The 26,591-nt window shown below is 44.3% G+C and overlaps 1 protein-coding gene across 2 annotated transcripts in view; it reads left to right on the top strand.

The window, feature by feature from the left end:
* PARD3B (par-3 family cell polarity regulator beta) overlaps positions 1–26,591 on the top strand; it is a 624,466-nt gene that overhangs the window by 494,431 nt on the left and 103,444 nt on the right. For both annotated transcript variants that reach the window (XM_083626664.1, XM_083626663.1), the window contains one exon: positions 17,263–17,398. In XM_083626664.1, coding sequence (XP_083482790.1) covers positions 17,263–17,398 — 136 coding nt within the window. The remainder of the gene's footprint in view (positions 1–17,262; positions 17,399–26,591) is intronic.

The following is a 26,591-nucleotide window of genomic DNA, read 5'->3' as shown; positions in this document are numbered from 1 at the left end:
TGAAGTGATTGGCCAGTGAGAATGCCAGGGGGGGGTAAAAGTTAGAGTGGGAGGTTTTGAAAGTTAGTTGAGGTTTGGGAGTTGAGGTTTGGGAGTTGAAGAAGGAAGAGGGAGGTTTAGGTGTGGGTTGATAGAGCTGTATTGTGAGAGAGTGAGAGGAATTGTTAGGTGAAGTCAGTTAGATAGTTGGAATAATCAGTTTGGAGTTGTTAGGAGCTAAGAATAAGAAACTGGCAAGAGAAAAATTAACTGAAAGCATAAGCTTGTTCCTGCATTTAAAAATAAACTTGATTATTTGTTATGTTAACAACTGACTGGATTCCGTGTGTCCCCATGAGATACGGGGTGGTGGCAGTGGAAAAGCAATCGCAGTGGCGGCACAGGGTCAATAGACCGTCGAACGTCCGGGGGCCCTGTGTGTGATCGCCACAGCTGCTAACCCCTGGGGTGGTTTTCTCATTGCAGGACTGCGTTAGGGGAAGAGGAGGTTTCAACCTTTCCTCTTAGCCTAGTGCTGTGTTGGGGATGCATGCAGCAAATGTCTGCATGTGTGCAAAGCGGAGAGAAAGTAGGGAGGGTGGACTGCATGTGTGGTGGCAGTATGGGGTCTGTATGCATGGGGAGCGCAGTGCAAATATGCAAGACTGAGTGCATTCTCAGTGGCCACAGGCATGTGGTTTTTAAATGCAGTCCTTGGGCCAAAAGGTTTAGCCAGCCTTTCCAATCCTTTTATATATTTATATAAAAGAAACACGGGTGGCGCTGTGGGTCAAACCACAGAGCCTAGGACTTGCTGATCAGAAGGTCGGCGGTTTGAATCCCCGCGAGGGGGTGAGCTCCCGTTGCTCGGTCCCTGCTCCTGCCAACCTAGCAGTTTGAAAGCACGTCAAAGTGCAAGTAGATAAATAGGTACCGCTCCGGCAGGAAGGTAAACGGCGTTTCCGTGTGCTGCTTTGGTTCGCCAGAATATATATACACACACATTTTTATTAATTTTTTAACATATCACTTCCAACAGTCATACAACATAGCTTCTCATCTTATACAATATTTTGGACTTTCGTCAACACCTCTGATGATTTTTTCCGTTCTCTATCACTTATTATGCATTTCTTAACTTTTATATTACATTTAATTATCCTTAACTAATAGTTCTCCTCATAGTCTTTCTTGCAATATCTCAAATAACTCACCTTACAAAACTTCTTGCAATCATGCTAGCGTAATCTGTTCATCACATAGCTTTTCAGATAGTTCAGAAATTTACTCCAGTCTTCTGAGAATCTCTGGTCCCGCAGGTTTCGAATCCTTCCTGTTAATTTATCTAAATCTGCATAGTCCATCAATTTCATCCTCCATTCTTCTTTTGTTGGTAATTCTTCTTGCTTCCATTTTTGTGCCAATAATATTCTTGCCGCTGTCATTGCGTATAAAAACAGGCAGCCTTTCCAGTTCAGTCCACTCCAGGGGTGTTTTTGTTGGATAACGTGGTGCCTAACTTCATTGGCAATTTTTTTTTTCCGGATTAGCGCCATCGGCGAAATGGCGGAGTTCCTCCAACCGGAGGAACTGTCTCCGTGGAAACTGGGTCTACCCGCCGCGGCAAAGGTGGGGACCCGCTAGAAATCCCAGGTGGAAGAAGCCTGGGAACGTGGGGTTCGGCAGAGCACCAGGAGCGTCTCCCCTATTCGCGGGGAACCCCATTTTGGGGCTCCGGAGTGAAGTAGGGTGATCGGCGCGGTGCTGCGAACTGACTGCTATTTTCACGGAGGGAAGCCGCATTGCCATTGCCGGAGAGCACTGACTTTTTCCTGTCGACAATTGGATTCTAAACAAGTACCCGTGAGTAGAAACGGAAAATTGGATCAAGAAATATTTTAATTTGGCACCGAAGCGGGAAGGTTCAAAACAGGAAGTCTGCCTTCCGCTTTCTGTAAATAGACTGAAGCAAAAATCTTGTAAGCTAATAGCCTGGAAAGTCGCTTTACAAAGGTCGAAATTTCCTTCATTTATAACCATTAAAACCCCCTTGGAAGCAGGAGAAAAGGGGGGCAAATTAAACTGTTCAAGCCTGCTGGAGAGGGAGTAAAGGAAAATAAGTTTCCACCATCTCAAACCTGGGAACGGGGTGCCAGAGACAGAAATTATCGGAGACGTTCATTGACTGTGAATGGAACATTTTGACAGATAGCAAGAAAAAAGAGAAACAAATTGATTCCACTGCTGCCTGTTGCATTCTAAAGAAACAAAATATTTGAAAACTGAAAGTAACTTTCCTTTGTTGGACATGATTTAAAAAGATGGACAAAAATAGAAATCGTATCCTCTAGAGGGAGCTTGTCAAATTGTTGCTGCAGTTCACTTGGGGATTTCACAGCTGCGAGATTAACATCGTGGAACCAGACTGTGACCTTGAATAAAAATGTGTTTGGAAGAAGTCCTGCTGCTTGCTTTTTGCAAGACAAGTGCTTTGCTGGAGCAGTTGCATGAGAAGGTGGATTTGATGAATGAGAAGTTGGATTTGATGACTGTTGCAACTAGTGAATGTGGACAAATAGGGAATACTGACATAGAAATTATACAGGGACCAATCCAGGAAACTGGTTCGACTGGGCAAATGCAAGGCCAGATAATAATGGAGGAAGCTACGGTGCTACCTCAAGCAACACAAATGGAGAGACCCGAGGCCCTGCAGGAGTATAAGCCGCTGTTTTGGAAGAATGAACTTGAATTAGGCCTGAAGGAATCTGGAGCTGAGGAGGATCTCAACTTTGGAGAGATTTTGAAATATGCTGCTAAAGGTCTTTTGGATTATATTGATGACTGTGGGGAGTGGGACTGTGGGGAATGGGATGGTTTGACGTGGGGAGATGGACATGAGTATGGATGGAAATTCCCCGGAGACCTACTCCCTAAGGAGAAAGGAAAGAAACTAAGAAAGAGACCAACAAAAGACAAGGAAAAGTGCAAGCATAAACAAGAAGAAAAAGATCTGCAGAAGGGGCATGGAAGAGACTTAAGAGCCTCGGATATCAGACTACCAGGTTGATGGACTAGATGGAATTGGATAATAAGGACTGGCACAACCCGAGACCAGGAAGAAGGGACGTTGGATGAAAACTGGAGGAGTCTATAAAGAAAAATTTTTATTTTGGGAATTAGTGTAAAATTAATGAATATTAGGGAGAATGTTGGAATGAAATTGTCTGGCTTTAGCAGAAATGATATAAGGATAAATAAGTATAACATTTTTAAGTTTTAAGGTATTTTACGGTATTTTATGCTAAGATAAGGTTAAGGTATTTTATGGTAAGATAAGGTTAAATAAAGTAAGGTAAATTGAACATCAGAATATGGTGAAAGATGGATAGGATGTATAGAGTTAATTAATTGGTTATAGGATAAAATATAGAAAGGATTTGCTGAAACAATGACTGAACCAGGATACAAAAAAAGGGAGGTGTGAGGAAGTCAGGTAAATAGGCAGATGAAAGATAGGATATGGAATGACTGATTTGTTTTTAATTATTTTTATTTTTATTTTTCTGTATTTTGTATCTTTTTGTCTTCTTTTTTGTCTTCTTTTTTTTCTTTTCTTTTTATATTTTTGTATTTCCTCTGAAATTTTAATAAATATTATTATAAAAAAAAATGGCAATTGTTTTTTGCCACTGCAATAATAATAAGATACGGCATGGAATCTCCATTTTGGTAGTATCGTACCTTAACTCTCCCACCATTTTCTTTTTAACCAGTTCATAGACTTTTCCTGGTTCGGAAAAACAGAAATCGGAAGCCTGCGGCTGATTTCGGCTGCTAAATCTGCAAGCTGTGGGTTTTTTTAACATTTTGAGTACTCTTTATTTGAATTTTAACTTCTGTTATCTTAGAGAATTGTCAGAGAGCTCTTCTATCGCAGTATCATTCATTTGCTCAAGTAGAGATGTAAACATCAAAAGCTCATTTCCTTGTAAACTATCTTTTCTCTCCATGGCTGACAAAGATGAAAGCTTGAAATATTGGAGAGTTATATTTTTTTAGTGTGGGTTTTATTTTTATCATTTCCCCCCAACTATTCTTTTTCTTTCTTCCTATTATTGAAGCTGCGAAGGCGCTTCGATAAAACATGCAAGATTTCACTGCTCTGAAATAAAATGCTGGCATCGTAAATGTGGCCTTTGTAACGCACCCTTTGAAATTCACCAGCCTTGACTTCTTAAAGTGAGTGATACCATAAATGAACAATACCATTCAGCAGTGCTTTCCCACACGTTTTATGTACGTACAAGACAGGGATGTTCCTGTCTGTAGATAGAATTCTGTTTTGACTTTTATGGCATTGTAGCTATAGGAATCGACATGTTCCTCCAATCAGTACACAGTTGTCTTTCTTAGTTTGTGAATGGGATGATTTCTTCCCCTCCTGCCAGAGTCAATTAAAATGGGGTTGGGGTGGTGGGGTTTCATTCTTTGCTGCTGCACGATTTCTGTTCTCATCCTGAAGCAAAGTTCTTAACCTGAGGTACTATTTCTGGGTTAGCGGAGTCTGTAACCTGAAGCATATGTAACCTGAAGCATGTGTAACCCGAGGTAAAGGTGAAGGTAAAGGGACCCCTGACCATTAGGTCCAGTCATGACCCGCTCTGGGGTTGTGGCGCTCATCTCGCTTTATTGGCCAAGGGAGCCAGCGTACAGCTTCCGGGTCATGTGGCCAGCATGACTAAACCGCTTCTGGTGAACCAGAGCAGCACACGGAAACGCTGTTTACCTTCCCGCCGGAGCGGTACCTATTTATCTACTTGCACTTTGACATGCTTTCGAACTGCTAGGTTGGCAGGAGCTGGGACCGAGCAACGGGAGCTCACCGCGTCATGGGGATTCGAACCGCCGACCTTCTGATCGGCAAGTCCTAGGCTCTGTGGTTTAACCCACAGCACCACCCATGTCCCACTGTACCACACATCACTGTACCCGAGGTACCACTGTAATAATAATAATAATAATAATAATAATAATAATAATAATAGAAGAAGCCGTCCCTATTTTCATCAGAGAAATGTTGGAGTGTATGAACTCAGTACTAGTACACAGCTTCACAGACTCCTTCCTAAACCTAGCCTCTGGCTCCGTCTATTACAGAATTGGGCTGGCCCAATACATTTTGTTTCCTGAGACAAAGGACAAGATGGCGCCCAATTCTTCCTACACAAGCCAACTGAATTGGTGGCTGAATCTTACTTCAACTCTGGTGATGGGGCAGTGTTTTCTCCCATGACATCTGACGGCAGAAGGGCAACTTATGGGGGTGGAGAGCAGGCTGTATGGCATCCGCTATCAGAAGCAGCCACCTCACACCTTCATGGATCGTGAGGGTGTGTGACATCCCGGACTGCGATGGTAAGCTCAGCTCTTTGCAGGTTCCTCTCGCTCCCTGGAACTTAGCACTGAGTGGGCTGCATTCCCACTGAGAATGGCTGAGGGGGGAAATGAACTTTCCTTGTACCCAGCACTTACACCCTTGTGCAAATTAATTGAAACAATGCATGTTTTCTATCTTACTCATAATCCTGTGCTCAAAACAAGCACGAAAAGTCAATTGATCATTATGGTGTCGGAAGCCTGCAGCCAATAGAAGGAATTATGCGCTCGCCGCAATATGTTGCGGTTCTACGAAAGAGAGTTATTCCAGAGCTGGAAAAGAGGTATCCTGATTGGTACTGGGATACTGCAGCAGGACCTAGCCCCCTGTCACACATCAAAAGTGGTGAAGAAATTCATGACAGAGCAGCAAATACAGGTACTTGATTGGCCAGGGAATTCCCCGAACGTAAATCCCATTGAGAATTTGTGGGCTATATGCAGAAGTCGCCTCCATGCTGTAGACTACGACTGTGGAGAAGCTCATTCAGGCGCTGATTCAAGTGTGGTACAGGGATCCGAAAATCAACAGTGACGGTTCGAAACGAGTAGACTCCATGCCAAACCGTGTTCAAATGCTGCTTAAAAATAGCAGAGGTCATATCCGTTACTAATGTACGTATATTTGACTATTGTACATGTATATGTGACTTTTGTACAATAAAGTACATAGTTTGTTTCAGTTAATTTGCACAAAGGTGTAGGATCTCCAGTCCGGAGCTGGTGTCAAGAGCCCAGCTAGGATAGCCTATGAAGGAGGTTCAAAGAGGAAGCCACAGACAGCCAGAGGGTTTAATTCATTTCATCCACGTTCTTCTTCTGCTATGAAATTGCCCTCCAAGCCCTCACTTTTTACATGATGGGGGCAGACACGGTGTTAAACCCAAAGTTCTGCTGCCGTCGCCTGCAGTTTGAAAATATGAGTTCAAATATATGAATTTAGACAGGAAAGGCCCAGTAGCAAAATACTTTTTTCAGAAACAAAATGCACCTATGCACTGTGTTTTGTTAAAGGAAGCTCAGTAAGACATCAGTCGTTACCCCCCAAAAAAATTGTTCTGTTGATTGACATCCACATCAGATTCTCAGGGATGAAGCAGCCAAGGTACCTTTGTGTGGTACCTGAGGCCTAGCGATACATATTGTATGCCACTGATATTGAACTGATAACATGAAAGAACGGCACCTGCTTTATGAAAGGAAAGTGCCATTGCCACACTGAGGTGATCAGAATGAAATGCCATCTAATAATAATTGTTGTTACTGTGTAGTCGTTTAGTCGTGTCCGACTCTTCATGATCCCATGGACCAGAGCACGCCAGGCACTCCTGTCTTCCACTGCCTCCCGCAGTTTGGTCAAACTCCTGCTGGTAGCTTTGAGAACACTATCCAACCATCTTGTCCTCTGTCGTCCCCTTCTCCTTGTGCCCTCCATCTTTCCCAACAGCAGGGTCTTTTCCAGGGAGTCTTCTCTTTTCATGAGGTGACCAAAGTATTGGAGCCTCAGCTTCAGGATCTGTCCTTCCAGTGAGCACTCAGGGCTGATTTCCTTCACAATGGATAGGTTTGATCTTCTTGCAGTCCTCGGGTTACATACGCTTCAGGTTACAGACTCCTCTAACTCAGAAATAGTGCTTCAGGTTAAGAACTTTGATTCAGGATGAGAACAGAAATCGTGCTCCAGCGGCATGGCAGCAGCAGGAGGCCCCATTAGCTAAAGTGGTGCTTCAGGTTAAGAACAGTTTCAGGTTAAGTACACACCTCCGGAGCGAATTAAGTACATAACCCAAGGTACGACTGTAATTCAAAAGCATCAGTTCTTCAGCGGTCAGCCTTCTTTATGGTCCAGCTCTCACTTCCATACATCACTACTGGGAAAACCATAGCTTTAACTATACGGACCTTTGTTGGCAAGGTGATGTCTCTGCTTTTTAATAATAATAATAATAATAATAATAATAATAATAATAATAATAATAAAGCAGGGTTAAAAAATGTCCCCCCCCCCCCTTCGTTGATTGCTTCCCCAAAACATTAAATGTTAAATTAAACTTGTTTTGCACACTTGGCAACTACGACACGCAGATACTGAAGGAGCCCGACTGAACCAGCTGCGCGACATCCATGGCTCTCCATGCTTTATCACAAAGGGTCACAGGCAGGGCATGGAACATCACGCATGAATAATGTTATATTGGGATATCTATTTCTTGCTTGGCAGTTTGGGGATGTTTCCCAGCAACCCCATTGCCCCTTAGCCATCTACTTAAATTTGGTTCACATTCCTTTCTGCTGCTCGTTGTTAGTAGTTCTGCTCAGCAAAGCACCCTGGTTTTGCTCTTAATGAAGTTCTCAACCCAGTTTGAGTGCTCAGTTGTGGAATTATTTTAACTGGCAAGGTGGGTAAAGCTGTGACGTGATGCCTGAATTTGACTGACTAAGGCCATTTCTCTCAGGCAGGGGGCTTTGGTGCATTTTCCAGTGGGCCCCAGTGCCACAAGCTACCCAGTGCCACCACCAGCAAGTCCTTGCATGCTGAGTTAAGTTAGCTAGAAAACAATTGGGTGGGGAGGAAAGGTAGCTATCCCTGAGGAGACCAAAGGAGATGGCAAATAATCTAGGAATGATGGATTAGATATCAGTAGAAAATTATGTCTGTAATTGCCAGGTGATTGTGCCAAACTCTGCCTCCTCCTGCCGCCATTTTGTGACTGCTGGGTGTTGGAAATTTTCAGCTCTCTCAAGTGGGACCTGGGGGTAGAAAGTTTAAGAACCCCTGCTTTAAAGGAAATAAGACGGAATATGCAGTCCATTCAATCAGTGTTTCTGACAGTGGACAAAAACCAGTTTGACAGAATTGTTTTGGGGTTTTTTTATGAAGCTCCGCAGCTGGAGGCAGCACCCAATTTCTTCTTTCCTGTCAGTGCTGTGTCACTTGACAGAATTCTGTGAATTTGGTGGTGCCTTTCCCGAAATGCTGCATGACAGGCTGATGGAAGCACAACGCTGCCCATTGGAAGGCAGGGGATTTTGATTTTAAAACCGCAAAAGACGACAGAGCCTTATTTCCGGTGCAGTGCCCTGCATAATACTGTCAGTTTCAGGATGAAGTGTGCTGGCACATTCATCCCAGGGGAAGATTCGACACCACTTGGTAGCCGCCCCATAACCAACCAGAGGCATCAATGCCGACTTTGTTGATCTGCACTGTGAGGGGGGTGAGGAAGGCAGTGGCACCATATGTGCTGTGTACACATTAGGTGAACGCTGTTCACCACCAACCCAAATGCAAGTCATCATTGCATGCCACATAGTGGACATTGTTGTTGTTGTTGTTTAGTCATTTAGTCGTGACCCCATGGACCAGAGCACTCCAGGCACTCCTGTCTTCCACTGCCTCCCGCAGTTTGGTCAGACTCATGCTGGTAGCTTCGAGAACACTGTACAACCATCTCGTCCTCTGTCGTCCCCTTCTCCTTGTGCCCTCCATCTTTCCCAACATCAGGGTCTTTTCCAGGGAGTCTTCTCTTCTCGTGAGGTGGCCAAAGTATTGGAGTCTCAGCTTCACGATCTGTCCTTCCAGTGAGCACTCAGGGCTGATTTCCTTCAGAATGGAGAGGTTTGATCTTCTTGCAGTCCATGGGACTCTCAAGAGTCTCCTCCAGCACTATAATTCGAAAGCATCAATTATTTGGCGATCAGCCTTCTGGACATAGAAGATGACAATTGTGAAGGACACTTTTTCCTGCCAAAGGGCCTAACCACTTCCCCATTCTTACAACTAGCAGGGGTTAGGCTTCTTGCTAACATGGGAGAGAGATCATTCCCCTGGCAGGCAGGGTGCTTTTGCTAGTGACATACGGATAACAGCTCAAGAATTTACTTTCCTGGGTGATATGAGCAAAAGGCCCATTTTACACACACACATGCAAATTTTATTAATTTTTCTGTTTTACCATGTAAAGTACTCATTTTTACATCCTTAGTATATCAGTAACTTCCCTTCTTCTCTTTCCATTTTTCATTTTGCATATCATAAATCCCTGCCTATTTTACAAAAACTAAACCATTCAGTATTCCATTATTACATCTGTCAAAACTTATTTATGCTGTTAAATTTATCTTAATGCTTCCAACGTTTTCAAGTGTACACAATTCCCCCCCATATATTCAATAAACGTTTTCCAATCTTCTTTAAAGGTATGTTCTTCTTGTTCTCTTGTTCTATATGTTAAGTCTGCAAGCTGTGCATATTGTGTCAATTTAAGTTGCCATTCTTCTTTGGTTGGGACCTCGCTCGTTTTCCATTTTGGGGCTAACAAAACATGGGCCACAGTGTCCCCTTCTCTTTGTGCCCTCCATCTTTCCCAGCATCAGGGTCTTTTCCAGGGAGTCTTCTCTTCTCATGAGGTGGCCAAAGTATTGGAGCCTCAGCTTCACGATCTGTCCTTCCAGTTAGCACTCAGGGCTGATTTCCTTCAGAATGGAAAGGTTTGATCTCCTTGCAGTCCATGGGACTCTCAAGAGTCTCCTCCAGCACCATAATTCAAAAGCATCAATTCTTCGGCGATCAGCTTTCTTTATGGTCCAGCTTTCACTTCCATACATCACTACTGGGAAAACCATAGTATACGGACCATACTATACGGACCTTTGTTGGCAAGGTGATGTCTCTACTTTTTAAGATGCTGTCTAGGTTTGTCATTGCTTTTCTCCCAAGAAGCAGGCGTCTTTTAATTTCGTGGCTGCTGTCACCATCTGCAATGATCATGGAGCCCAAGAAAGTAAAATCTCTCACTGCCTCCATTTCTTCCCCTTCTATTTGCCAGGAGGTGATGGACCCAGTGGCCATGATCCTCGTTTTTTTTTTATATTGAGCTTCAGACCATATTTTGCGCTCACCTCTTTCACCCTCATTAAAAGGTTCTTTAATTCCTCCTCACTTAGTGGCATACATAAATAACCCTTTATTGACACCTGGGAATTTCATTCTGAATTATCCCCAACAGAAAGGACTCTGATTTTGGTTTTTTTGGGGGGGAGTACTTTTAAACATTTTTTTCAATTCATTATGGATCATTTCCCAATACTCTTTTACCCTTTTACAAGTACACCATCCAATTTTAATTTTGAATTGGCTACAATAATTATCAGTGGATTGGCGGAGGTTTTGTTTTTTGTGTTGACAAACAAACAACTTTTGGAGCATTTAATTCACATCTGGGCTAGAACACAGAACTGCATGGGGACTGCACGGTTTGTTCACTGGGTTTGGGGACTTAGACACCTTAGCTTTTGGACTGACTAGTTGAAGAATGAAAGTTTAACACCAGGACGAATCAAAGGCAATTCAGAAATAGTGACAGTGGTGGGTTCAATCATAGTCCATCCATTTTCCATTCCAAAACTGTAGTTTCAGGGCAGCCATAAAAGGAAAGGGATAATGCAGCTCTCTTTAACCATCTTACAATTTAAATGCTGATCACAAGTCTTATTGATGCATTCCAGTGTGATTCTTTATTGTATAAATTTTTTAAGTATTATTTTTGAAGTTGGCATAATTCTTTTATATTTCTATTTCAAGGTCTGATTTCTTTTCAGGACAATCATTTGTTCATCCTATGCAACTAAAAAAAAAATACCCATCTTCTTCATTCCTTTGCTTTAGAATTGGTATCTGATCAAACCCATATTTTTAAATATATGTATTTATAGTCAGATGGGAGAATAGGTTGCAGTCAAAGTATGATTTTTCTTGAAAATGTGAGAAAATGGTGGTCTTTTTTTTTTTAATATTGCCTTATCAGTTTCTTTTTTTTATTACTGATGACTTCATTCTGTTTGAATTCAATGCTCCGGTTTCTTTGGGGTAAACTAATAGATTATGTATGCGATATTTGCCTGGCCCTGATTGAATTCATCTGCTGAGTTTGAATGCGGTTCATATATTCATGTAATTGTCAGGAGCCAAGTTGAAATTCAGAACTCTTAAATGATTGGGCATCACAGTCATTTCTTTCGCATTATTTGGGGGACTTGCAGTGGGATGCTTCTTTTCCCTCTCCTGACTCTGCAATGGTTACTCAGTTCCTATTTCTCTCCAGGGCTGTCTTAAGCATACCCAGCGCCATGGTGCAAAGATCCCTCCAGCGCCCCACCTCTGCACCCCCATTTCCCAGAGTTGCGTGTCGAGGTCCCCAAGCCACCCCCCAATAACTCACACATCACACATCAATTTCGGTTTGGGTTTTTGGCACTATTTTGGCCACAACTTTATTTAAATACACCCAAGTGAGTGGTTGCTTAGGCATTGGTTCCGACTATCTGTCCTTGCCCAGGCACAGAACTGACTTCCGGATTCCAGCAGAAGCCAGTGAGGGAAACAATTTTGGGGAGAAAATGAAGCTGGCCCTCAGTCCCTCACTTCTCACCCTCATGCTCCTGGGGCCCAAGTCCGATGCCAGGGACAAGGGCAAAAAGAATGGCAAGCCCCTGGATTCCTTTAACGGAATTCCCTTTCCGCACCACCATTGGAGGGGTAGGCACTTACCCCTCCACCAACCAATTTGAACCAATGCCTAACCGCCAACCTTACAAGTTGTGACGATTTGCTACGCAGTAGGCAAAAACCAAATGGCACCAGCCAATCAGCCAAATGGACAAATTCCTACCAGGCCCCTGCCTCAAAGCAGACGACCCCATGACAGGCATAGCAAGGTCAAGCGAACAACCCCCCCAATACAGGGAGGGTGGGCGGGTGATCCGGTGCAAGCAGCCAAGAGAACGCTCAAAGTTGGGCGACCAGTATTTTAAACCTCTGACCCCTCCTTCAAAATTGGCAACAAGCATGGGGACAGAGCTTCTCCGAGATCTGGTGTTTAATACTAAAGACTATCAAAAAAATCGGCAGAGAGGAATTGAGAGAGAATTAAGAGCCTCGGACGTGAGGTCTCCAGGCTGATAGTAGATTAAGACTGATGGACATCTGTTGGGGATCGAAACCGGGAAAGGGGGTGGTGGGGTTTGGGAATCCAAAGGGTGTATAATTATAATCTGTTTTTTTATTTTGTTTTGTTATTAGTAAGAAAATTGGGGAATTCGTGGAAGGGAATTTGGGTCGACTTTAGAAAAAGGTTTTAAGAATGAGCACCGATGTACAAATATTGATGTTTATAAGTTAAAATTGGTTTTTTCTTTAAAATGAACTAAATATAAAAAGGTTAAAAATTGGGGATAAGAACTTGTTGAACTAACAATTTGAATTGGAATATAAGAAGGGGAGGTGTGGGGAAGTCAGGGAAATATGTTATTGAAAATACGGATTGCAAACTTTATGTGTTTTTTAATTTTTTTTGTTTTTTGTTTTTTTGATATTTTTTTTACTAAGATGGAAAATTTTAATAAACATTTATTTAAAAAAAAAAATTGGCAACAAGCAGTTCTCCCCAGCGACCCGATTAACCAATTCACTGCCTGGGTCACTCCACAAATCCGCCCAGCAACACTGGGGTGGCTTGTATCCCCCACCGCAACACGCACTCTCTGCTAGGGAGAACACGTTTTGTTGACCTTTCCCCAAGCCTCTGCGGGCATCGCTCTCCTCCTGCGGCGGCTTGGGAAGGAAGCTGCCAGTCATATTGTTGGTGGGGCGCAGCTTCCATCCTAAGCCTCTGCGGAGATCGCTCACCTCCCATGGAGGCTTGGTAAGCAGGCTGCATGCCCACCAGCCATATGGTTGACGGGGCACAGCTGGCGGACATGCAGGAGGGAAAGGGGAGGCCGCTGGCAAAGCCATGCAGCTCCCCCACTCGCTGTGGTGCCCCTGAGAGGCCAGCGCCCTGGCGCAACGCGCCAGTAAGCCCAATGGGAAAGACGGCTCTGTTTCTCTCCTCAATTACAGTGGTACCTCGGGTTAAGTACTTAATTCGTTCCGGAGGTCCGTTCTTAACCTGAAACTGTTCTTAACCTGAAGCACCACTTTAGCCAACGGGGCCTCCTGCTGCCGCCGCGCTGCCGGAGCACGGTTTCTGTTCTTATCCTGAAGCAAAGTTCTTAACCCGAGGTACTATTTCTGGGTTAGCAGCGTCTGTAACCTGAAGTGTATGTAACCTGAAGCGTATGTAACCCGAGCTACTGAAATCTTTAAAAAGCCAGTACTTCTAACTATCTGGGCAGTTATTAAGAAAAACATCTCTTAGCTCCAACCTGCAGCTAAATTGTGGGCAATCTGCTGGCGAAAGTTCATTCTAAAGCACACAGCTGCTTGGTTTTTTATTTAGCCCCTAATATTTAAGACTCTGGGCCAGGTTAAGCTTGCAATTATCCTGCAGAAGTTTTCTCAGAAGAGGTTTGCTGCCCCACAGAAATGACCAGCAAAGCCAACTTGCTATTCTACCACATAGATTTGCCGGCAGATTGTATTTTATAGACAGCGCTTCCAGCAAGGGCAGCTTCTCACATTATGTTGTGGAGACGACAGTGCCTGCTACCTCACGCAATCAGCCGAGTGGTCTTTGCCTTAGTGAAAAGTGCTCTCATTTACAGAAGTCAGGGTACCCAACTCTCACTGACACACTGAGCCCCCACTGCAAGCCTCCCCATTAACAAGGTTAGAAATAATAAAAAATGGGGTTTCTTCGGCTATGTTCAAAGCAAGAGGGACAACAAGCAGTGGTAGGTTCTCTGCGCAGAGAAGATGGAGAGATGCTGTTGGGTGACAGAGAGAAGGCGGAACTGCTCAACACCTGCTTTGCCTCTGTTTTCATGCAAAAGGAAAGCAATGCCCAACCTGGTGGTAACAGAATAAATGATGTAAGGAGGGAGCGGCAGTTCCAAGTTAGGAACAGAGGTGGTAAGGGAACACCTAGCTTCTTTAAAGGAATTCATACCTCCAGGGCCTGATGAGCTGCACCCAAGGGTAATTTCAGAGCCTCCGTCTGAGGATTCTTGGAGAACAGGTGAGGTACCTGCAGATTGGTGGGGAAATGTTGTCCCCATCTTCAAAAACAGGGGGAAAGAAGAGCCAGGTAACTACCACCCAGGGAGCTTGACATCCATACCAGGAACTTTCCTTGATGTTGTTTAGTCATTTAGTCGTGTCCAACTCTTCGTGACCCCATGGATCAGAGCATGCCAGGCACTCCTGTCTTCCACTGCCTCCTGCATATTGGTCAAACTCATGCTGGTAGCTTCGAGAACACTATCCAACCATCTCGTCCTCTGTCGTCCCCTTCTCCTTGTGCCCTCCATCTTTCCCAACATCAGGGTTTTTCCAGGGAGTCTTATCTTCTCATGAGGTGGCCAAAGTATTGGAGCCTCAGCTTCAGGATCTGTCCTTCCAGTGAGCACTCAGGGCTGATTTCCTTCAGAATGGAGAGATTTGATCTTCTTGCAGTCCATGGGACTCTCAAGAATCTCCTCCAGCACCACAATTCAAAAGCATCAATTCTTCGGCGATCACCCTTCTTTATGGTCCAGCTCTTGCTTCCATACGTCACTACGGGGAAAACCATAGCTTTAACAGGAAAGGTCCTAGAACAGATAATTCAGCAGTTGCTCTGTGAGCACTTAAAAAAGGATCCAGCCTGGGTTTCTCAAAGCAAGTCATGCCACACAAATTTCATTTCTTTTTTTAATGGAGTTACAAGCTTGTTGCATCAGGGGAATGCTGTGGACATCGTTTATCTTGATTTCAGTAAGTCCCCCATGATACTCTTTCAAGGAAGCTGGTAAAATGTAGGTTGAAAGAGATAACTGTTGGATGGATTCGCAGCTGGTTGGCTGACTGAACCCAAAGAGTACTGATTAAAAGTTCCTTGTCATCCTGGAAGAAAGTGACAAGTGGGGTGTCTCAGGGTTCTGTTCTGGGCCCATTGTTGTTCAATGTCTTCATCTTGGATGAATGAATTGAGGGGATGCTTATCAAATTTGCAGATGGCACCAAACTGGGAGGGGTAGCCAATGCCACAGAAGACAGAATTGGGATTCAAAATGACCTTAACAGATTGGAGAGCTGTAACAAAAGGAATTTCAATAGGGACAAATGTGAGGTTCTGCACTTAGGCAGGAAGAACCAGCTGCACCAATAAAAGACGGCGATCACCTGGCTTACTAGTAGCACATGTGAAAAGGATCTAGGGGTCTTGGTGGACCACAAGCTTAACATGAGGCAACAGTGTGATGCAGCAGCAAAAAAAGATAATACTATTCTAGGCTGCATCAGCAGATGTATAGTGCCCAGATCAGGAGCTTGGTTTCCATGGTGTGCCTATATTATTTACCCAATGAGGCCTCATTCATCAAAAACTATTCCCTCTCCTTTGACATTTAATACCCACATTGGGCAGGCATGGGGAATGTATATATGGCATCCATAAACGTCGCTGTGAATCAAATGAGTTTAAGTATTTTTATATTTAAACCCGCATAAGACAGGAAATATAAATCTTAGGCAGCTAGCAGTACTCCCCACCACCCCGCATACACTTCCATTTCTTTCTTTGCTTTATGCATCTAATGCAAGCTTAATATTACTGTAATTTAGAGGCTGATCATGCATCTCAAACATCACTGTCTCCTTCCTCCCACCCAACTATCTCTCAGCCCTTTCAACCACAGTGTTCTAACTGTGAACAAATTACTTCAGTAGCCAACTGAGCCATAGCAATCACTGCAGCCAAGCCGGAGAATTGTTTTCATGGAAACACACTTTTCTTTTAAGTAGCAGGTTGAAAGTTAAGTTGTGGCAGGAACATTGCTCCTCTCCCCACCTCAGAGAGGAATAACTTGAACCCAGGTGTCTGCACAGGTTTCCAGATGTCTTGGGTGTAGGTGTTTCAGGGTGAGCTCTGCGGTGACCCAAAATAAACTTGCAATGTGGACAGAACCAAATAAATATCAACAGGTTCCATTTCATTTGTTAAATATTTTGCTTTCTTGAATTTGTGGCTTGGAGGCAAGGTGTAAACCAGGAGCCGGCAAAGTTTTTGTGGCTTGGGCTGGTTCACAGTCCCGCAGACGCCGCGGTGGGCCGGAATGCGTGCGCATGCATGCGCAAATGCTATTTCCGGTGCGGAGGAGGCGTGCGCAGCTTCCTGCAGCCAATGGGAAGCCGGCCAGCGTCATGGAAGGCGGTCCATAGGAGCTGACCGAGTGGGCGGCAGGGGTCCCTGAGTGGGCGGTGGGGGTCCATGGGCCGGTTAAACAACCCCCATGGGCCATTTTCACTACAACTTGAACTGAAAATGAATTCCACCTGGACTCTGTCATAGCTGTCAAGTGTCCCTTATTTGGTGGGACAGTCCCTTAGGCTGCCGACCCCTGGTGTAAACAGTGCAAGCAGGAGCCCTAACTAGCCTGCCTGTGCACATATCCAAAATGAAAGTTTTCACTACAACTTGAACTGAAAATGAATTCCACCTGGACTCTGTCATAGCTGTCAAGTGTCCCTTATTTGGTGGGACAGTCCCTTATCCCAGTGCCATGTCCCACTGCTGTCCCTTATTGATGATGTCTCTTAAATAAGCTACTGAAGGTAATGGGGCCCTTTCTATGTCCAGCTGTCCTTTGTCAACAACAAATTGTTGCTGTTTTTTGTGTTGAATATATGCTATATGGTAATTTATGGACCTAATAGGTTTCTAAAGCCATTTGCACGCAACAAAATATGTATTTTATCAAAGTAATTGTTGATCCCTTATTTTGGCTGCTGATCCCTTATTTTTGAGGCTGCTGGTCCCTTATTTTCAAATCTGTAAGTTGACAGCTATGGACCCTGTGCTTACATCTGCTGACGATGTAAACGCCCTCTGATGCAACTTATGCTACATTTTCTTCATTCTCCAGTGACCATCCACCTGTTGGAACTGCAGATCGCATCCAGAAGTTACGGAAGGAGTACCATCAAGCAAGACGAGAAGGCTTACCTTTCTACGACGAAGAGGAGGGCAGAGGAAGGCCATCTGATTATGATCAGCACTGGGTAAGGTGCTCCCCCGAAGTCTAATAAATATACGTCGAGTTTTGTGGGGACAACACACAAAAAAATAGTTGTGTTTCCCAAATAATTTATTGAGAAGTATATGTTGGCCAGCCTTGCAAATAAGCCCACATAAGTTACTAGCCTGTGAAAAAAATTAGTAGCCTACTGGGGGCTGGCAGAGTAGGGACAGAGAGTGCCATCCGTCCTTCGCCACCCTGTGACACTTTTCATAGCTCACAGCTTCTGCCTGCTTACATGCTCACCTAGATGGGGCTGTGTGTACTTTGTTGTTGTTGTTGTTTATTTGTTTAGTCGTGTCCGACTGTTCGTGACCCCATGGACCAGAGCACGCCAGGCCCTCCTGTCTTCCACCGCCTCCCACAGTTTGGTCAAACTCATGCTGGTAGCTTCAAGAACACTGTCCAACCATCTCATCCTCTGTCATCCCCTTCTCCTTGTGCCCTCCATCTTTCCCAACATCAGGGTCTTTTCCAGGGAGTCTTCTCTTCTCATGAGGTAGCCAAAGTATTGGAGTCTCAGCTTCAGGATCTGTCCTTCCAGTGAGCACTCAGGGCTGATTTCCTTAAGAATTGATAGGTTTGATCTTCTTGCAGTCTGTGGGACTCTCAAGAGTCTCCTCCAGCACCATAATTCCAAAGCATCAATTCTTTGGCGATCAGCCTTTTTTATGGTCCAGCTCTCACTTCCATACATCACTACTGGGAAAACCAGTGTTGTTGTTTAGTCGATTAGTCGTGTCCGACTCTTCGTGACCCCATGGACCAGAGCACGCCAGGCACTCCTGTCTTCCACTGCCTCCCACAGTTTGGTCAAAGGGAAAACCATAGCTTTTACTATACAGAACTTTGTTGGCAAGCAGACAATTTATTTTTATCCGTGGCTTCTACAGAAGTGCTTAAATGCAAGGGTGATGTAGATTTTGGTAGCTAAGGAAGAACCAGAGCCACTATCCTATGGTCTAACAGGTGAGCATGGCAACTGATATATTTCAGTTGCCGTTCCGTTCTTCAGTTGATTTCGTGTTCTGCTAGGCTAATTGAGATAGATTCATGTGATGGAAAGAGGTACACATCCTCACCAGGGGTCTGCTGTGGTCATGAAACATCTTTTTTACCGCCTCCCCATCCCAACCCGTTCCTATATGTGCCAAGTTGCTACATGTTCATATGAAAGCAGGTATGGCATTTGATTTCCTTTCTCCAGAATTATGATCAAGCCTCACTTTCCCTCCCCAAGTTAATAACTGCTCTGTGAAAAGCTTGGGGCCTTTCAGGGATAAACTGGCCATTATGCTAAGTAAGCTATAAAGTGGAGTCCCTTTGATTGTGTAAGCAGAAATGAGTGTCTCTGCTTCTGTGCCCTGTGCTAGACTCTTAAATTCTCCCCAGTCTCAGACTACACTGGCTGTTTTCTTATCACATGACAGAGGAGCAGAAATGACTGAAATTGTTAAAACAGTTTCCCTGGTTTTTATAATGATACCTTAACACTGAAAGCTGTAAATACCGTATTTTTTGCTCTATAAGACTCACTTTTTCCCTCCTAAAAAGTAGGGGGAGATGGTTGCGCGTCTTATGGAGTGAATGCAGGCTGCGCAGCTATACCAGAAGCCAGAACAGCAAGAGGGATTGCTGCTTTCACTGTGCAGCGATCCCTCTTGCTGTTCTGGCTTCTGAGATTCAGATTTTTTTTTCTTGTTTTCCTCCTCCAAAACCTAGGTGCGTCTTGTGGTCTGGTGCGTCTTATAGAGCGAAAAATACGGTGCCTTCAGTGTATATAATACACCGTGGACTATTCTGCATTCTATGCCCAAGCATGTTGCCAAAACTAAAGCTGATTTAACATTAAGGCTGTCCTAAATGTCCACAATAAGGACACGGGTGGCGCTGTGGGTTAAACCACAGAGCCTAGGACTTGCCGATCGGAAGGTCAGCGGTTCGAATCCCCGCGACGGAGTGAGCTCCCGTTGCTCGGTCCTTTCCCTGCCAACCTAACAGTTCGAAAGCACGTCAAAGTGCAAGTAGATAAATAGGTACCGCTCCAGCGGGAAGGTAAACGGCATTTCCGTGCACTGCTCTGGTTCGCCAGAAGCGGCTTAGTCATGCTGGCCACATGACCCGGAAGCTGTACGCCGGCTCCCTTGGCCAGTAAAGCGATATGAGCGCCGCAACCCCAGAGTCGGCCACAACTGGACCTAATGGTCAGAGGTCCCTTTACCTTCACCTTAAATGTCCACAAAGCAAATGACTTGCATGGAAAAGAGGCAGGGGGTGGATTTTGTGTGGCCATTTAACATTTGGGAAGTTTTTGCTTTTCTCATGGTTTTTGTGCTTTGGCTACATTTTTTGAACCAATATATTGAATCCTTCTTGCTGGCAACATGACCCCAGCTGCTTACAGGGCATGCTGTAGCCAGATGATATCAAAATGTGACATAGCCAATAAGGTATGGTTGTGTGACATCACAAAGCCAATTTGTTGTTCTTGTTGTTGTTGTTGTTAATTTCTACCTCACCCATCTGGCTGGGTTTCCCCAGCCACTCTGGGCGGCTTTCAACAGAACATTAAAAACAGAATAAAATTTCAAACAATTAAAACTTCCCTAAACAGGGCTGCCTTCAGATGTCTTCTAAAAGTCGGGTAGTTGTTTATTTCCTTGACACCTGATGGGAGGGCGTTCCACAGGGCAGGCGCCACCACCAAGAAGGCCCTCTGCCTGGTTCCCTGTAACCTCACTTCTGAACCTCCAGAGTGGGCTGTTTTCAGCTTCTCTACCAAATTACCAAAAGAAGCAAAACTGTTTGCAAAAAAAACCACCACTTCCTCGCCTTTCCTCATCCATTGATTTTGGTATCTATGCCATAATTTTCAGTGACGTTAGGTCAAATCCTCATAGACTGGAACTACATTGCATCAATATTTTGTATATTAACAAGGATTGAGGTGTCCCTTAAAATCTTCTGTCTCTATCTGGAACATTTTGTGATCTCTTTAACATGCCGCTTCTGTACAAATACTTTGTGCTATCTTTTTAGTACAGTGGTACCTTGGGTTACAGACGCTTCAGGTTACAGACGCTTCAGGTTACAAACTCTGCTAACCCAGAAATAGTACCTCAGGTTAAGATCTTTGCTTCAGGTTGAGCAGCGGGAGGCCCGATTAGCTAAAGTGGTACCTCAGGTTAAGAACAGTTTCAGGTTAAGAATGGACCTCCAGAACAAATTAAGTTCTTAACCCGAGGTACCACTGTAGATTATGAATTAGAGCTTATGAATTAGAGCAGTTTTGGAATATCTGTGTTTTGTAAGTCAAGCTGTATGTTCAGGTGAGGGGTGTTTGACATATTATGGTATTTTAATATTTTGTTGGAAGCTACCCAGAGTGGCTAGGGAAGCCCAGCCAGATGGGCGGGGTATAAATAAATTATTATTATTATTATTATTATTATTATTATTATTATTACTGAATGTAACAAATACAGTCTAATGGGGGTCTGGCAGGAAAGGTTGCTAGGATGGGGGTGAGGTTTGTGCTCTGGAGCTGTGGAGTGGGGAAACCTTAGGCTAGTTAACATACAAATCCAAACAAATAAATTTGATAGGAATATGGATTCTTCATCAAATAAACTACCTCAGTGGATGACTGAAGACGCCAGAGTGGACAAAAATAATAATCCAGTCCATCGGAATGTCCTGGGAGACAACCTTCCCTTCTTAGAATTCCATGGTTCCGTTGTTGACAGCTATAACGCAAACGATTGTTCCTTACTCTCTGAGGATATTGTTACAACCTTATCTTACGGAGCTGCATTAGGATTTGACATTGAATGGCCGCCATGCTACACTAAAGGGAAAGTTGCTTTAATCCAACTCTGTGGATCTGAACAAAAGTGCTATTTGTTTCACATCTCTTCTATGTCAAGTCAGTACTGTGCTAGCTAATCTCTCAACAAAATGGACCTGTTAAGTTGTCCTTTCATCGAAGCTGTAGTTCAGTTTGTTTGCTTTGTCGGGCACGATTTATTTTGTAAAGCAGCAAGAGGCCTGCTCTCACACTAGTAGGACGTTTTGTACCCTGGCAGTCCAAATTCTGTACCAATAAAAGTTGGACTTGCTTAACTTATGCAATGTAAGAACCATCTTGGTGGATTGCAATGTTCAGGGAGGTTCTGTAAGCCCGCCCACAGTGGAATACCAGTCAAATATATAGCTCTGTATAACTGTAAAAAAAAAAAAAGGCCAAATACAGTCTAATAATAATAATAATAATTCACTATTTGTACCCTGCCCATATGGCTGGGTTTCCCTAGCCTCTCTGGGCGGCTTCCAACAAAGATTAAAAATACATTAAAATGTCACAGGGCTGTCTTCAGATGCCTTCAGATGTCTTCTAAATGTCAGGTAGTTGTTTAATTCCTTGACATCTGGTGGGAGGGCATTCCACAGGAAGGGTGCCACTACCGAGAAGGCCCTCTGCCTGGTTCCTTGTAGCTTTGCTTCTCGCAATGAGGGAACTGCCAGAAGGCCCTCGGAGCTGGACCTCAGTGTCTGGGCAGAATGATGGGGGTGGAGACGCTCCTTCAGGTATGCAGGACCGAGGCCGTTTATAATAGAACAGATGGTTATCCAACTAGGAAACTATGTCAAAAATCAGTATTGTCCATTGTGCATCACTAAACCTATCCTGCGGTATCTTAATTCCTATTTCCCTGGACCAGAATCCCTGCCTCATGCAGAAATCTGGGTTATTAATTGAGAAAGAGCATGTCACAGCACCCTAGACCTCCCCTCCAAGTCAACAACTGGGGTTACAAACAAGGCTCCAGACTTTCATGATCTGAATTGTGATGCCTTGGGGGTGGCTTTCTGTACCCCTTGATTTTTAACCTCTAGCCTTGCTGCTAATTGTCTGCATGATATATTATTGACTCTTATTTCAAACTCCGGTGGGGTTCACCATACCCAGGTCTTGCTTCTCTCCTTCCTCTTTCCATTTGTTGGTGTTTCTTGCTGAACATCGAGCCCAAGGAAGAGTTAGGATGAACGCGATAGCTAGCTCACTGCATAGTGACTTTTTGTAGGTTCTAACAGAGATATTCTTGTTGGGATTTCTGCTGAATAAATCAGTTTAACGTACTCCTGATGAAGTCAACCTTATTTGGCAAATATACAAAGTTTTAGTGCTTAGAGTTTTTTTTTTTGAAAAAAAAAACTATTCACCAAACAACGTTCATAAATAACATGCCTGTGCTCCCAGGGTAGATGTTTAAAGAATAATTGATGTCCCAGCAAATAATCCTGGACCTGGTCAATGAAACTTTGGGAGCAGGCTGTGGATTCCCATTTCTTATCAAACCTTGAAGGGCTTTATTACCTTGCTGAGGGAGCTCAGACCTGCGGCCCCATATAGTCTCCAAAGCCTCACAAAGGTCTCTTCTGGGTAATCCTCTTTAAGCCATTTCTATTAGGTGTAATACCCTAAGATTACTGATTCCCAAGGCGACATGTTTTTTGAGAGGAGAAGTTGTTAATCAAAGCACCCAAGATAGCTTTAAAGCTCTCAGTCCCTCGGATTAATATCAGGCGTCTCAAGACTCTTTCCATTTCTCATTCAAATGCATTTGTGCTAACATTAACTCGGCGGCTCGTAATGCAAGGAGGCTGGCCGGGAATCACAGTAGCCCAACTTCACTGGCAAAAAAAAATAATTCAGGCGTTGCATTAATTCTTGAGCACCACTCCATAAACTGCCCAGCTTCTCCCAACTGGGATTGCGATTTTGTTTGGGAGCGTGTCGTATGAAAAATTAAGAGGATCACAAACATGCTCTGGAAAGAGAGAGAATTCCACACAAAGTTGGAAGGGATTCAGCCCAAAGTCCTGCCAGTGCAGAAAACAAGCTCTGCCCCTGGAGACCCAGGTAGCCTCAGTGGCTAGAAGAATCGCCTTGTGTGTGACAGCTACAGCTATTCCTGGACTGGCAGAATTTGACCACAGTAAAGGTCCATATTGTAAAAGCTATGGTTTTCCCAGTAGTGATGTATGGAAGTGAGAGCTGGACCATAAAGAAGGCTGATCGCCGAAGAATTGATGCTTTTGAATTATGGTGCTGGAGGAGACTCTTGAGAGTCCCATGGACTGCAAGAAGATCAAACCTCTCCATTCTGAAGGAAATTAGCCCTGAGTGCTCACTGGAAGGACAGATCCTGAAGCTGAGACTCCAATACTTTGGCCACCTCATGAGAAGAGAAGACTCCCTGGAAAAGAGCCTGATGTTGGGAAAGATGGAGGGTGTAAGGAGAAGGGGACAACAGAGGACGAGATGGTTGGATAGTATTCTCGAAGCTACCAGCATGAGTTTGACCAAACTGCGGGAGGCAGTGGAAGACAGGAGGGCCTGGTGTGCTCTGGTCCATGGAGTCACGAAGAGTTGGACATGACTAAACAACAACAACATTGGTGACTTCAGGGCCGGATTGCTGCAGTGCGCTCTGTGTGGGGCATCCCATATGCTTGGTCTGGAAGCTGCAGTTAGTGCAGAATGCTGCAACGTGATTGCCGGCAGGAAGGAGACCCTGTGGGCATACAGCACCTCTGCTCAGTGGTGGTTGGGGGTCTTGCATTTGCCTCCAGGCCAAATTAAGGTACATATACCATAGTTTCCCATGTAAAAGACAAGGTTATTTTCTGAATAATGTATGTTGAAAATTTTGGTTCGTCTTATACACAGAATGTTGCACAGGTGGGACGGTGGTGGTTTTGCTTCTGCGACCAGGATATTGTCTGCAGCGATAGGGTGGTTGATTGTTGGCTGGGTCGAGGGCTGATGTTGATTGGCAGCTGTAGCGACATTTTGGCTGGGGATTGGGGGCTGCTTTTTGTGAGCATCCGATTGGTATGTTTGATGATGAGTGTGTTTGAGGCTTTCTGTCTTGCGGGTGAGAGGTTTTCACCCTCCCCCCAAAAAAGCTCAACAATTCTGGGCTATTTCCCCCCTTTTTTCTTAGTTTTAAGTCCCCAGAACTAGGGGGTGTCTTATACATGGGGGCATGTTGGAAAAATATGGTAAATCCCTTAACAGCTTGGGACTAAGTTATTTGCAGGATCGCGTTTCCCCAGACGTGCCAGCTTGGCTGCTTTAATCTACAGAAATGACTCTGTTGCAGGTCCACCTGATACTCATTCCATCATTTTAAGAAATCAGTCTTCTAGTGTGGCAGCATCTAATAAATATTGGAACTCACTGCCAGTTGACATCAGGCAGGTGCCTTTGCTGTGCTTCTTTTGGTGCCTGTTTAAATGGGTTAAACCACAGAGCCTAGGACTTGCCGATCAGAAGGTCAGCGGTTCGAATCCCTGTGACGGGGTGAGCTCCCGTTGCTTGGTCCCTGCTCCTGCCAACCTAGCAGTTCGAAAGCACGTCAAAGTGCAAGTAGATAAATAGGTACCGCTCTGGCGGGAAGGTAAACGGTGTTTCCATGCACTGCTCTGGTTCGCCAGAAGTGGCTTGGTCATGCTGGCCACATGACCCGGAAGCTGTACGCCGGCTCTCTCGGCCAGTAAAGCGAGATGAGCGTCGCAACCCCAGAGTCGGTCACAACTGGACCGAATGGTCAGGGGTCCCTTTACCTTTACTAAAACATTTTTGTTTAGGCAAGCCTATTCAGACATATAAGATTTACATGTTGTTGTTGTTGTTTTCAATAATTTAGTATTTTAAAATATCTGTTTTCATCCATAATTCCATTATATATTTTCTTAGTGACTTTCTTATAATCGAGCGGTATATAAATTTTGTTGGTTAGTTGGGAAGCACTGTGAGATACAGGAAAGGGAACTATCTGACATTTCCAAAACTAAGCTGCTTCCTGTCCCAGAGCAAAGTCCTTCATTTCTGAAGAAAGTCCCTTCCTCCTGTTTAGTGAAATTCCCCTTAGCTTCTGGTCTAGACCAAAAGCTAATCTTTTTAGTAGATCTATTTCTAGGCTATACCACTTCAAACTGCATGTGGTGTCCCATATATACAGTGGAACCTTGGTTGCTGAACGCTTCAGAAGTCAAACGTTTTGGTTTTCAAACACCGACAACCCAGAAGTGTACGCTTCCATTTTCGAACGCGCCTCAGAAGTCGAACGGCTTCCAAGGCACATTTTTCTATAATTTTTCCAATGGATTTTGCCAACTGGAAATTGCACCTCGGTTGTCGAACATTTCGAAAGTCGAACCGTCTTCCAGAATGGATTACGTTCGACAGCCGAGGTTCCACTGTATATAAGATAATTTGCAGACAAGTAGTCCACAGTTACAGTTTGAAGTAATACCGTTCAGGGCGTTTCAACTCAGGATCTTTCTTTTCGCATATAGACAATAAAATTCCTTTATCTGCTCCCCGCCCTCCACTTTTGAGGATTGGAACAGAAACTTGCCTGTGGCAACTCTGAGCTGCCATCTGTTCCTCATTACTCATCATAGACCTTTCTGTTGGTACCCAACATTCCTCCTGTCAAACTTCCTACCTGCCTGGACTAAAGGCACTATCTTCCAACACAACGTCCCATTTCTGGCCTCTCTCTCTCTCTCTCTCTCTCTATATATATATACAGTGGAACCTCGGGTTACGTACCGTCCTCCTTACGAACGCTTTCGGTAACGAGCTCTGCTAACCTGGAAGTAGGTGTTCTGGGTAGCAAACTTTGCCCCAGGATGCGATCAGAAGTCACGTGCTAGTGGCGCGGCAGCACCAGGAGACCCCATTAGTGAAAGTGCGCCTCAGGTTATGAACAGTTTTGGGTTAAGAATTGACCTCCAAAACGAATTAAGTTCATAAACGGAGGTACCACTGTGTATATATTATTTTAGTTTATTCATTAAATTTATATACTGCCTTTCCTCTGCAGACCTCAGAGAGGTTCGCAAAATAAAAATGCAACATAAAAGTACAAAATACATGAGAGAAATAAGAACAAAACGCACACAAACCAAGAAAAAGAAAACCTCAATACCCCCCTCCCCATCAACACCTTCCCAGGGGTGCACTTTGCTAATCTTTGGTAATACAGTCATACCTCGGGTTACAGACGCTTCAGGTTGCATTTTTTGGGGTTACAAAACGCCAAAACCCAGAAGTACCAGAACGTGTTACTTCCGGGTTTCGGTGGTTGCGCATGTGCAGA

This window comes from Podarcis filfolensis (assembly GCF_964270895.1).
Source record: "Podarcis filfolensis genome assembly, chromosome: 1".
Classification (NCBI taxonomy): domain Eukaryota; kingdom Metazoa; phylum Chordata; class Lepidosauria; order Squamata; family Lacertidae; genus Podarcis; species Podarcis filfolensis.
Note: the sequence above shows the minus strand (reverse complement) of the source record. Positions and strands in the feature narration are given on the sequence as shown.